Source organism: Ochlerotatus camptorhynchus, unplaced genomic scaffold, assembly GCF_037179485.1.
Source record: "Ochlerotatus camptorhynchus isolate MF236.1 unplaced genomic scaffold, CSIRO-AGI_Acam_v1.1 ptg000967l, whole genome shotgun sequence".
NCBI lineage: Eukaryota > Metazoa > Arthropoda > Insecta > Diptera > Culicidae > Ochlerotatus > Ochlerotatus camptorhynchus.
In genome coordinates, this window is record NW_027041404.1 from 94030 (window position 1) to 107584 (window position 13555).

The 13555-nt window shown below is 38.5% G+C and overlaps 1 protein-coding gene across 1 annotated transcript; it reads left to right on the forward strand.

Annotated features, from left to right (window-relative positions):
* The first annotated feature begins 426 nt into the window (after positions 1–426).
* On the forward strand, positions 427–900 carry LOC135715619 (uncharacterized). The gene has a single exon (XM_065238803.1). The coding sequence runs from the start codon at positions 427–429 to the stop codon at positions 898–900; it is 474 nt and encodes a 157-aa protein (XP_065094875.1).
* Positions 901–13555: the final 12655 nt, after the last annotated feature.

Here is a 13555-nt window from a genome sequence, read left to right on the forward strand (position 1 = left end):
ATCATCGATCTCAATGAGGTTTTGTGAGCACATAATTTGACAACCCGTTTTATTCAGCATGGTAAACTGTTATAAAGCATTTATTCAATCTATATGCTTATTTGTGACTCTGGATTGTTTGTGTTGTGGAATAATGAATCTAATATGTCGTTTATAAAGCATTTACAAAGCATTCAATTGAAACATGAACGCATAGTGGTATAAGAGCTATATTGCTGACTGTATTCACTGTATACAGCAATATTGTAAAGCAATGCAATGAAATCTAATAATGGAGCTAGAAAACATTTATAAGACGTCTAATAAAGCATTTTATTAAAGCAATTGAGAACAGTCGAATTAAAGTGACAATGTATGTGCAAATTAAAAAAGCAGTTTTGGAAGTTTGTCAACGAACAACGTCATGAAGCTGGCCTGCCGTCGTCTATGACACATAATGGCAACGTGTCCTCATCTACGCAAGATATCTGTCAGGTGTTCTCTGAAAAATTTGCTAGTATCTTCACGGACGAGAGACTGAGTGACGACCATGCCCGACTGGCTGCCAGTTACGTACCACACTCTGGCCAAACCATGTGCAGAAGTGACATCAATCCCGAGATGTTTTTCAGGGCTTCCTCGAGACTCAAGTCGTCGTACAATCCGGGTCCTGACGGAATTCCATTGGCGTTCCTCAAAACGCACTTGGACAGTTTGTTGTCTCCACTGCTGCACGTTTTTCAACGGTCTGTGGACGTCGGTGTTTTTCCATCCTGTTGGAAGCTAGCGCACATGTTTCCTGTACATGAAAAAGGCAACAAACAGGATGTTGGCAACTACCGTGGCATTGCTTCGCTTAGCGCTGTTGCTAAATTGTTCGAACTCGTTGTTATGGAACCGTTCCTTGATCACTGTATTTAAGCCGTATATTAGTATCGACCAGCATGGTTTCATGGCTGGTCGCTCCACTGCCACTAACTTGCTGTGCCTTACTTCCTACATCTCTAACAGTATGTCGGATCGTGCTCAGACGGATGTCATTTATACTGACTTATCTGCTGCCTTCGATAAATTGAATCACCGCATATCAATTGCTAAACTGGACAGGCTTGGTATCCACAGCTGCCTTTTGCAATGGTTTCAGTCGTACCTCACCGATCGCTATCTTACTCTTGTCATTGGTGATCACCAGTCCCGTACGTTCGCTGCCACATCCGGCATAACCCAGGGTAATCACCTGGGACCGCTGATTTTCCTGATTTATTTCAACGACGTGAATCTGGTAATTAAGGGACCACGATTATCTTACACAGATGTCCTTAAACTCTACCTCCGAATTCACTCAATTGAAGACTGTTGCTTTCTTCAACGTCAGCTGAATGCTTTTGCTGATTGGTGTATTCTGAATCGTATGGAGGTTAACCCGTCCAAATGCTCGGTTATCTCTTTTTCGCGCAAGAAAGAGACTATTATGTTCAAGCATGTTTTGTAAGGCACTAAAATTGAGCGCGTCAGCCAAATTAAGGACCTAGGCGTGATTCTGGATACAAAACTCTCTTTCAAGCAGCACATCTCGCACGCCGTCGTCGAAGCTTCGAGAATTTTAGGGTTTATCTTCAGGATTGTCAAAGAATTCACGGATATCTACTGCCTTAGATCGTTGTACTGCTCCTTGTCTCACTCCATATTAGAATACTGCTCAGTTGTCCGGACTCCTCACTACAAAAACGGCGACGGTTCTTGTGATATGCGCTACGTAAACTGCCGTGGACGGATCCCTTCCGATTGCCTAGCTACCGAAGTCGTCTGCAACTGATCCATCTGGAGCGCCTGTCGGTCCGAAGAGATACAGCAAGGGCATTGCTAATTGCGGATATTTTGCAAGGACGCACCGATTGCCCTGTCCTCCTTGAGCAAATTGACATCAATGTTCAACCCCGAGCCCTACGGAATAATTCAATGCTGTGCCTGCCCATACAGCGAACTAATTATAGCATGTTCGGTGCAATCGGTGGTTTACAGAGACTCTTCAATAGGGTCTCCGCACTGTTTGATTTTGACCTGACTCGCCAGCTGCTTCGCCGGAGGTTTAGTTCGTTTTTTTTCTAGATCAGTTTAGTTTGTTTAGTAATGTTCCTTTTTTTTACGAGATGACTATCTATGTACTTATTGATGTTTTGTTTTAGTACTTTTCCTGTTTAGTTTAAGTTACATCATTGGGGCAAATAACGCCTGTTGATGTTCAGTCATATAAATAAATAAATAAATGAGATGAGCATTTCGAAGAATACACGGCTCTTGAACGAGAACGCACTTGGGCTTTTCATCTAGGTATCGAATTCTCGACGGAGAAAACTGAGTTGGTCGTTTTTTCTAAGAAGCATAGCCCAGCACAACCGAAGCTTAAACTTGCTCATTCGCAAGATCTTCTAATTGAGCTACGAATCTATCGGTTTTAGAGAACGGTAAGTTTTGTTTACAGTCGGTAATCACTACTTCATGTTTACGGATAATCTCAGTTCTGTAGAGACTATTCACCTCAGCTGGAGGCAAACCAGCACAGACTGAAAGCCTCCTTAATAAAGAAAACTTAACTTAACTTAACTTAACTAAAGTCTGTAACGCACAAAAATTGGCCAACTTCAAATTGGTGTATTTCTGTTAAAAATGCATTAAAAAAACCTGAAATGCTGCATTTGGAAGTTGAGTGTATATGCAATAGTTGCTATGATGAGTTTTCATCGTTTGCTCTCCAGTTTTCAAAATGCGTCCAAGCAAGAGAAGCAGCATGTTAAAATTTTCCTCGCGCAGCAAGAGAATCCGACGTTCTCACACGCCAAGTTGGCAAAATTGCTGGATGTTGCTAAATCGACCGTGACTAACGTTTTAAAAGTGTTCCGGGAGCGTTTGTCGACCGCCAGGAAGCCTGGAAGCGGTGGCAATCGTAATCCAACCCTCCCAACAGCCCAGTACTCCGCCTTAACCAACGGTATTGGGCCTTGGTCAAACGGAATCTCAAAAAACTAATAAATCCATGGAAAACGAGCAGCAGTTTAAATCTAACTAGAATTCGGCGGCGAATAAGATCCATGATACCACTGTGCAAAATTTAATGGAAGGGGTTAAGGTGTTTCCTTGTGGAGTCTATTTTTCCATCACACCTCGCAATTTCAAGAGCACACAGCTCAAGATCTACGAGATTTAGAAAGCTGCAAATTTCAGACATTGCTTGCTTCTCCACAGCAAACAACAAGTAGTATTATTATTACATGTGAAATTGCGAAGTATAACACGAAAAAGGACGCTACAAGGAATCACCCTAAACGGAAGGCACGGCAGTTGGATTTGGCAAACCAAAAGAATAAACGAACATTTTTTTCCTTTAAATATATGAATTGAACTACCAAAAGAAAAATAAGAAGATTTTTGTGATATGAATTTTGACTGAAAGAAACGATTTTTTGTCGACCAATTTTTGCACCTTCCAGTCTTTATTCACTCCATTTGCTAATAAAAATATGGAAACGAGCAATTTTTTGGTGAACTCACTTTTTAGGCGCTATGGAGGGCGATATTTACGAGCAACAGATCGCGTACAGTAAGATTTTTTTTTTCATTTATCGTCAACATATAACCAAGTAACGCTAATTTACCTAAGCCGTATGTCACTCTTATATTGCAAAAAGGGTAACTAGCGGGGTACTTAGGTGATGCAACCTGCAGAACGTATTTTGTAACCTTTGTTTGAGAGCATTATGCTGTGAAACAAGGGCACATTTTAGATGAGACTTTTGAAACGAATAACCCATTGAATTTGTTAAGTGTCCAGTAGCCAAACGGTCTCCATTGCTTGCGAAGCACTCCTATATTTGAAACAAATATGGTTCAATAGGTTTCCGCTTCCAAATTGAGTAAGAAGTGCTCCTAACAGGAGGTACATTGAGTTGCTCAACTGTAACCGAAGAGTTGATATATGGATAAAAGTATCCCCAAGGTATTGGTTTATGCAAATTAAGATTTTACTACTAAAGTGTGAACTAGACACTCATCTACTCCTGTTGGTGGCCGTGGATTTACGCAAAGTGTACGAAGAGTGTTGAATTACTCTATGGCCACTCATTCCACAAAAGCTTTTGGCTTTGTGTAAACAATGTGGGTAAACAGTTGCAGGTGGTATTTTCGCTTGAAGAGTATAAGATACTCTATGTTGGATGGAGTTTGAAAACAACTTTAAAAATATCTGTGTGGCAGTTGAACATTAAGGTGGAAGAAGCTATTGTTTTCAGATGAAAGAATGTTTACGTTAAGCTAGCTAATGAAAAGTTTTGTTTGATCATGTTATTGATGGAAAAAGCGTAACCTTACTTCATTTCGCATAAATTTGTTATGACTTGAAATAGTTTTGCCCGCAACTATTCACAGGTTCAATAATGTCGCTGCTAAACAGACAAAAAGCACAAGCCCCATAGATCATGACATCGAAAGAGTGTCAAGTGTTGGTGGCCTTAGTGAAGACAATTACGCGCCATAAACAGCGACCGGCGCGCCAATCATCACTTTAACTGATTGACAGCGGACTTGAACGCACTACTGTTTGACACTACAGGCTATAGCTGAGAGATGACTGGTTTAACTGCTGTTGCTTTTGCTGTCGGTTGAGTGTGCGAGACAACTTAACAAAAGATAAAAAAAAAGTCCTTCACGAGATAGATGAGAGGGTGAAAGTGTTAAGCAGCAATTTTTGAATCTAGAAAAGAAGTAGTTTTACGTCAAAAGTGATGCTCAAAAGTTTTTGGTTTAGGCTTCCGTAATACGAACTGACGCCGAAAAATAGAAGCCTTGAAGGCCGTGACTTGCGCTCTTTCTCCCCTTTCACGTTCCTATTCAGTAGTTGATCAAAGCTCCGCTTTCAGGTTAAGTGAGGATTGATGAGTTTGTGGAGTGCTCGCCGAATGAAGAATGAAGCACAAGAAAGAAAAACAGATATCATCCTATTAGATACCCACCACGGGGCTCAACTTACAAACTTTTGTTGATTCAACACTCACTTTTGGATACGAGAATGTCTGAAAATGACACTCAAAAAAAGAAATGATTAATGAGTTCACGCTCTGCCATGAAAGAAAATAACATTTTTCTTTCCACCATTCATTTTTCATTCGCACCTTGGGCTGCTGCCCTGTCAGCTTGCCTCGGAATTGTGGATAGTGATGGTGGTGAGCACTGTTGGACAGCACAAAAAAGGTAGCACAGCCAAGGGTATGTTATAGCGCTACCAAAAGAAACATGCGCTCCGAGACAAACCTTAATCGCCGTCTCTGGAGAATTCGTTATCATCGCCGTCATCAGCTGTAATTAGATTACAATTTCTATCAAAAGGCCAAAAGTGCTTCTGGTTGTTGGTTTGCTATCTTCTGTCGAGGAAACGATGACTGCTGGAATGATGGATGATGGCGTAAATGAGGATTGATAACAATCGATGATTCGTTCTGGACATACAAGTTTCTATAAACTGATGTGAATGACTGAATAAGTATCGTGAGCGAGATACAACTTTCCTTATTGGATGATGATTTTAGTTATAAATTCCGAATCTTCCTCCTTTACGTAACCTTGCAGCTCCTATAGTACAGAGGTTTAACCAGCACTCCCTCAGACCTACCTTAGTTGGGCTGTGTACAATACCCATATACCTACCACAAGTATGTCATATCAAACGATGATTGATGGAAGAGAGCGAAGGCATGTTTGTAATCCATTTTTCTTGTGCTTTGATCCTAAAATGTTGGCTATCTGCAGCACAGCACATCGCAGTATAATATAATATTCTGTTGGGTAGACAGACGCGAACAAACAGCTGAACATTTCGGCCCGGGAGAAATGATTAATTTGTTTACTCTCAAAACACGAATTTACTGCCTGAAACTGTTGTCGATTAGTGCACGTTTTCTATTGTTGATATTTATGTGCATCGAAGGTAGACGACTGAGCATTATTCATGTTGAATTGTTTGTTCTCTATATTAAGGTACAGTCAACTTTCACTCGTTGGGCAAAATCCATAGCCCACTTAGTGAAAGGCTTTCGTTAGTTGGGCTGAGCTGTCAAAACTATAAATTTGATGAAAGATACACCGATTGTCTATTATCGTCAAAATCGTTTAGCAACTATCCAAATTGTTCATCCTTCATGTGATACCTTAAATCACATGAGAATTCAAAAACCAGTTCAATGGTTGTCATTTAGAATGCCCAGGACCACACTGGTAACATCCGGCCATGATCTGAGTACCCCCGGAAAAGTGGCCAGACTAGGTTTAAAACCCATCATGCGATACCTCCAATCACGTGATAATCCAAAAATCAGTTCCATTGTAATAATTTGGAATGCCCAGGACTACACCTTGACATTTTAGGGTACCCCTGGGGAACTGATCAGTTTCTGATTACACTGAACTGTTTTGTTTTTGCGCGCAAAAGAAACTTTGTAAAAAAAAAACTGTGTGTTTGGAGAAAACGCGTTGATCCCGCACGGATAGGACTCGACTTTTACGTTGTGTGATAAAAGGAGATATTGAAAAGAGAACGATTTTTTGACTGTCCTGCCATGGCGGAGGTATGAGAACTATAAACGTTTATTTATTGTAACATAACAAGGAAACTACAAAAGCAATGACAATGATACGGAGACAAGTGGTGACATCTATGAGTAGGTACAGTAATTACTTTATGTTAAGGGTAGAGGCAGTAGTAGTCGCCTGCACGAACACGCGTATTGTGAACGTTGGTCCAATTGATTTTTTTCACATACCCATCATAGTTCCCTTTATCGCAAAACTCAGTCATGTCATGGCAATGTTGTATGTCTGTATGCCTGTATGTTTTCAAGTATTTTAGCATGTGAATCATTCAAATATTGGTAGTTTTCTTTGCCCGTGTTTTTTACTACTCATCCGTGTAAAAAAGACTTGTGTACATTGATCTTATGGGAAAAACATTTTTTCCTGCTTTTTTCAGCTGAAAAACATGATTTAAAAAAAGGCCTGCTGGCTTCCTATACAACCTATAGGGTGGAACGGTCAAAAATTGGTAAATCATGATTAAGTGCACACTGATTAAGTTATTTTATAAATGTTAAAACTTTATTTCTTTTTGAAGTTCAATGACTACAAAATACAGGAAAATCATTTGATTAGGCTTCCGATTTTCCAATTGCGAACTGTCAGGCTTTACGTTTCACACCTTCCATCAGATTGGTACCGCTGTTGTATCAACCTCATTTGATGCTGAACGTCAATTTGCTTTGAATTTTTCTTATTTCCAACTGTTTTCTGAGTTTTCTTGACGTTTCGCTAAACGATTGCCCAATATTTTTCGATTGGGTACAGCTCCGACGAGTTTGGAGGGTTTTGTCCTAGGTACGACTTGCACGTTGTTAGCGGTATACCGTTTCTGAGCCATTTCCCGTAGTGACAGGAAGCAAAATCTGACCAAAACAGCACGGAACAACTGTGTTTCTTCAAGAAAGAATCGTTTTTGCAAACATTTCTTTTCATAAATATCTTGGCTGACAATGCCAGACGTCATGAAAATTTCACTTTGCAGCCCACAGGCAGGTGAAAATCGTCCGCCAAACGTACTTTTCGTCGAGCATCGAACTTTTCAGTCTTGGAGCACTTAATATTACATGACATGTTTATTTACGACTCATACGATGTCAAAGATGGATTCCGTCACGTGTGAAATTAGTTATTTTTTAGTATGTAGGCTTCATTAAAAGGTTCAGTCATAATTTCAAAGACCCATACACTATTAAGCTATTATATACCATATATGGCAAGACAAATTCTGGAATACTGCCACTTAACGGGTGTTCAATAAAAAATGAGAATTTTTTCAGTCGTATAGCTATGAAAAAAAAAAAATTCAACGAATTCAGTATTTTTTATTAAAAACATAATGTTTATTCTTCAAAAAACGTTAATGAATATTGGAGAAGGGGCTCTGGTCAGCCGTACGACGCAACTTACTCGCGATGCTCTCACAAGAGCGCTGGACGGCACTGAAATCATTCTCATTAGTATAAAATCCATACTTTTCCATACACGAAGAATGCATAGAATCAGTCATAAAAAATTCCTTTTACAAGCCTTACGTAAATTGAATTGGACTGCATTTCCAATACCATCTTATGAAGCGCGGTGCATGCTCATCAATATACAAACACTTAAGGAGCACCGCCAATTTGCAATGCTTTTCTTTATCAACGACATTATTTTACTGCGCACAGATTCGGCTGAAATTCTCGCACAATTAAACTTTTACACACCTTTTCGACATCTTAGAACGCGGAATTTATATTCTAAAAAATCTTGCAGAACAAGCTATGCAAAAAATATCCCAATTAATCGAATGATACGCCTGTATAATTTGCATTGTAGAACTATTGACATAACTATGGCCAAGCAGCAAATAAGAGCTAAGCTAAAACAGAATAGAAATAATGCATAGTATTTCAGTAAACATTGTGAAAATCATTGTATATAGTCTACATTGGCTTGACGAAATGTATAAATAAACGTATCCGTACAAACATTGAAAGCTGAAAAATTGTTTATTCAAACAAAGTCTAGAAGCTAGAAGTCCTTAGTGAAAACAAATTCGATTTACTGAGTTTAATAGTTTAATCAGCAAAATGCAGCCGAACGTCAAAATTGTGTATTGCTTAAAATCAGCAGAGAAATATTGCTGAACTATTTGCTGATTTTCAGTAAAATATGTTCGTTTTGACAACAGTTGGAATTGCTGGAAAATTCTGCAGCTATAGTTTGCTGATGTTTCATCAAGTCTAAAATCAGCAAAACTTTGCCGATTTTCAGTGACAGTGTGTAGAGAGTAGAAAGCTAGCAAAGGTCAATTTTTAAGAAAGCATGAATCGGATTAATCATCTACTTTACCAAACTCCCCTGTTGGGGAGGGATGATGAGGGGTATCTCCCCCCGCCACCACTGGCAAAAAAGATGATCGCCGATTTGCTCACATGCTCACTCACGACGTAAGAATCTAGTCGATAGGTTTGGAAATCGCAGCTGTTATTACCTTCTACGCTGTGTTTACCTTTCTGACGTTTATAACACGCACACTTGCTTAATCCTTTTTTCAAGTGCGAAGTTTGTTATCCTCACTTTTGCTTCAGTCAAAAAAGTTGGTTTGATATTGTTATCCTCACATTCGAACCATCAAAACTCGTGCGCATTGAATGGACTATGTGCTTCTTTCATAGTCAATTTAACGATCTCTAGGAGACCCGGGTAGGACAGGTGCTGCTACTGTACCTTTCAAACAATGACAGTATGATGATGATGATGATGATGATGATGATGATGGTCCCACCTCTTACCCCTACAAAGGTTTGAGCTGGACGATTTATCTTTAAGATAATTGAATATGACATTTTAACCAGGTTGGCAAACAAAATCGAACTGGTTTCAGTTACAGATATAGATTCCCTCTCAAGTTTACAGTTGGTTCACAGCGATATAAATGTGGAAAAGCTCAGGCGTACACCTTTTAGTTCGCCTTTTTGTCCACCTAAAATATTCATAAGTATTACAAGCAATCAAGAGTTAATGAACAATCAACAAAGCATCCTATTACACTAGTAACCCCGCAATCTGATGCTATCATAATTTTCAGCAATGTCAGGAATGCTCACGAACCCCTAACATTTGCCAGAAAACTTACTACTAACTCAAGGTATCTTTCAAATAAGCTTCAAAATTGCATTTTTTTTTATCAAATGTTAAATTCAGTCCTCTATATCCGTAATACGCGCGCGAGGCTCAAACCTTTGTAGACTACTTTTTTTTTTAATTAATCTACTATAAAATCAAATATTAAAAATCCATCATCACCCTCGTGGTGAACAGAAATAGTTTTTGCAGTGCTACAATAATTATTAAAAAGTCGTTATGACAGCTATCCATATAAAATAATCCGTTAGAGATAACTTCGTCAAGATACATAATTTGTCAATTCATAAAAAAATCACTGGATAACTGTTCAAAAGACAGTTTTAACGTGTGAAATGCAGTGTCTTTTAAATTCTGTAAGTGTTGCTAAACGTTTGATATGTCTAGGCATCGAATTGAAAACATTTATTCCTTTATAATATAATGAATTTTGTGAAGCACAAGTCAAGAAATGTGGTGTTCTTATTTCAACCGCGTTTCTAGTATTATATCTATGAAAGTCACTTCCTCTTTCAATTCGATCACACAAATATCGAGGCAGCAAACCGTTAACTACTTTAAAAATGAACACCATAGTCAAATATACAATTCTTTGCTTCACCGACAACCATTGTAAGGCGTCTAACATCAAAGTTGAGGAAGTGAATCTATTACATCTCAAAATCAAACGCATTATTTTATTCTGCAAGCGCTGTAATCTCGATATTTGTGTTGCATTGGCCAGAAATAAAATGGAAGGGCAAAAGTCAAGATGAGGAGAGATGATTGATTTGTATAGCTGTATTTTACTGGCAATAGTTAAATCGTTTTTCAGTCGACATAGAATTCCATACTTCTTGGCAATTTTCTTGATGACATTGTCAATGTGAGAGTTGAACTTAAGTGTGTCATCAATAATCACGCCAAGATATTTAATCTCCCGAACGCGATCAATAGTCTCATCATCAATTACAACAGAGACGTTCTCATTTACTCGATTCCGCGAAATTACCATAAATTTAGTTTTACTTGTATTCAATTTTAACTGCTTATATTTCAACCATCTACTTAGAGAACGCAAATCTTCATTCAAGTGTAAAACGGCATCATCTAAATCCTTAGCTGCAATGAATAACACAGTATCATCTGCAAAAAGATTAATGTCGCAAAATCGTAAAACACGTCGCAAGTCATTAATATACATAATAAATAACAGGGGCCCTAATACACTTCCCTGGGGCACTCCAAGGTTATTCCCCACGGGACTGGAAACAGAATCATTAAAAACAGTCCGTTGAGTTCTGTCAGACAAATAGCTTTCAAACCATTTATATGCAGTACTCGTAATTCCAAAGCGCTTGATTGATCTTAACAATAAGGGCCTAGAAATTGTTTCAAAAGCGCGTTTAAGATCCAAAAAAACAGCAACAATCGTATCTTTACACTCCAAGTTATTTTTCCACTTCGCTAATACCAAATTCAACGCGGTTTCACAAGAATGACCTTCCCGATATCCCGATTGTTCTGGTATCAACAAACTATTACTATTTAAATACTCCAACAGCTGACCTTTAACAACAAGTTCTAAAATTTTCTCTAATGTGTGCAACATGTTGATGGGACGAAACTCTTCGGCTTTAATCGTTCTAGCAACTTTTTGAATAGGGACCACTAAGGATTCCTTCCAAATTTGTGGCACATGTCCAGTTTGTAATGATTCATTAATAAGGTCCAGCAAGATGTGGCCAATGACATGAAAGCAATCTTGAATAACTCTAGCATTAACATTATATACTCCAGCCGATTTTCCTAATGAAAAACAAATAACTCTAAGTTCATCTAATGTGATTGGGTGATAAAATTCAAATCTACAACTACTATTAACTGGCTGTTTTATTTCGTCAGGTTCATCGACCAATTCAATACATTGATTAATCAATGAAACGCTATCTACGAAATAATCATTAAACTTAGCTGCAATTACTTGTTCTGACTGTTCTAATGTGCCATTAAAAGTTATGGACCGCGGTTTGCAATTACTAGGTTTTAATAAAGATTTCAAAATTTTCCATAACTCTTTGCTGTTGTTTTGATGCTGATCAATCTTCCTTTGAACATATTCACAACGAGTTTTCTTTATCGATTGTGAATACTTATTACGTATAAGTATGATTGATGGTAAGCTGGCATCTAGAGTTATGTACTTTAAATAAGCCGGCACGGGTGGTGTAGTGGTAAGCGTGACTACTTTCTCATACCAATGGGTCTCGGTTCACAATCTCAGCCGAGGTCGGTGAGAGGCATAAAAATCTCTGGTCACGTCTTCCTTCGGAAGTAAAGTAAAGCCGTTGGTCCCGGCCCATGTGTGTTGAAAGGGTGCGATATCCTACGCAGGTGTGGAAGCTGCCTTCCTGCACATTTGTATTACTCCATGCGTGAAGTTAACAATTTACATAGTTGAAAAGCTTAACGACAAATATCAGACATAAAGTGTTCCTTTCATATGATAGATGAGGAGATGAAAGTATAGAGTTGATAGTTCCGTTAGAGTACAGCAGTGTGACCTTTGCTCGCTTTCTACTCTCTATATACGATTTTCACACTGCCGTACTCTAACGGAACTATCATCTCTATACTTTCATCTCCTCATCTATCTATATAAAATACAAACATAATTTGTTGAAGAACTTTTTCTGCTTAAACTTATCTTGAACCTTTCCTTTTCTGGTAGCCGTGTATACTCTTGATCTGAGAGCTGCTTGAAATCCACCTTGACGTATATTTCATCGTTCATCATAACGCAATCAAATTTCTGACGCAATCAATCTGCATTGGAATCATTTGGATTTCGTCTATGCGCGAGCAAAATTTTGACTAATTGTTCCTCTTACTTCGACGCCATTTTGACTTTTTATGTTGATTTATTTCGTTAACGTAAGAAGTACACGACACTCATAGTTCTTACGTTAGTGGATGTGGATACGTTAGCTCACTGTTTCTCTTAAAAAAGTCAAAATGGCGTCGAAGTAAGAGGAACAGTGTACGGAAAACAAGATCGACAGAAAAAAAAAAATCAAGGAAAACAGAAAGTTGGGAGGAGGAATTGTATAATCGGAACGGTGAGTAGTAAGGTGCTAGGGTTACATATGGGATTCGGATTTACAGACTTTAACATAGAAAATCTCCAGATCATGTCCATAGTTCGCAACTAGTAATGATCGTACCGGCTCTCCCTTCTGCGCAGCTTTAGGAAATGGCGATCAAGTTGTATGTAGTTCGATAGGAGAGTCTAACGGCAAGAAGGACTGATTCGGCAGGAGAGTAAAACGATGAAAAGGAATGAAGCGGACATGTCCCAAAATTTGTGATTTTTGAGTGTGAATAAATTGTTATTTTGTGATATGTGTGAATCCAAGGAGAACCAAAGGAAACCTCACCCAAGTCCACCCAGATGTAGGAATTCACCACAACTAATTCAAATACAGTACACCCAGAGGAAGGTCAGGACTAGCTCTCAAACATGCATTTACAAACTTGCAGTCTTTTGCAAAGCTGTTGTGGAGATCAAGTCGTTATGGTTGGTGGACATATTAATTTTGAATTCTTCCATAACACGGCGCTTGTATACATGTAAATATACTGTATCTGCAATATATTAAGAGCTTGTTAAGATTAATTCAGAATTCACTGGCCACGTAGCGCTTGTATACATATTTGCTTTTCTGCTTGTATACATAATCTGCTGTATTATATCACGAGATCCTGTTAGTAGTTAAACTTTCTGTCTTTGTTACATTTGTTCAGATGTTCAAACCCTACCGGAAGTTTATCAGATTAGTTCAAAATC

What these genes read in the sequence shown, in the direction of transcription:
- LOC135715619 (XM_065238803.1), top strand. Translation starts at nt 427, where the DNA reads ATGACACATAATGGCAACGTGTCCTCATCTACGCAAGATATCTGTCAG.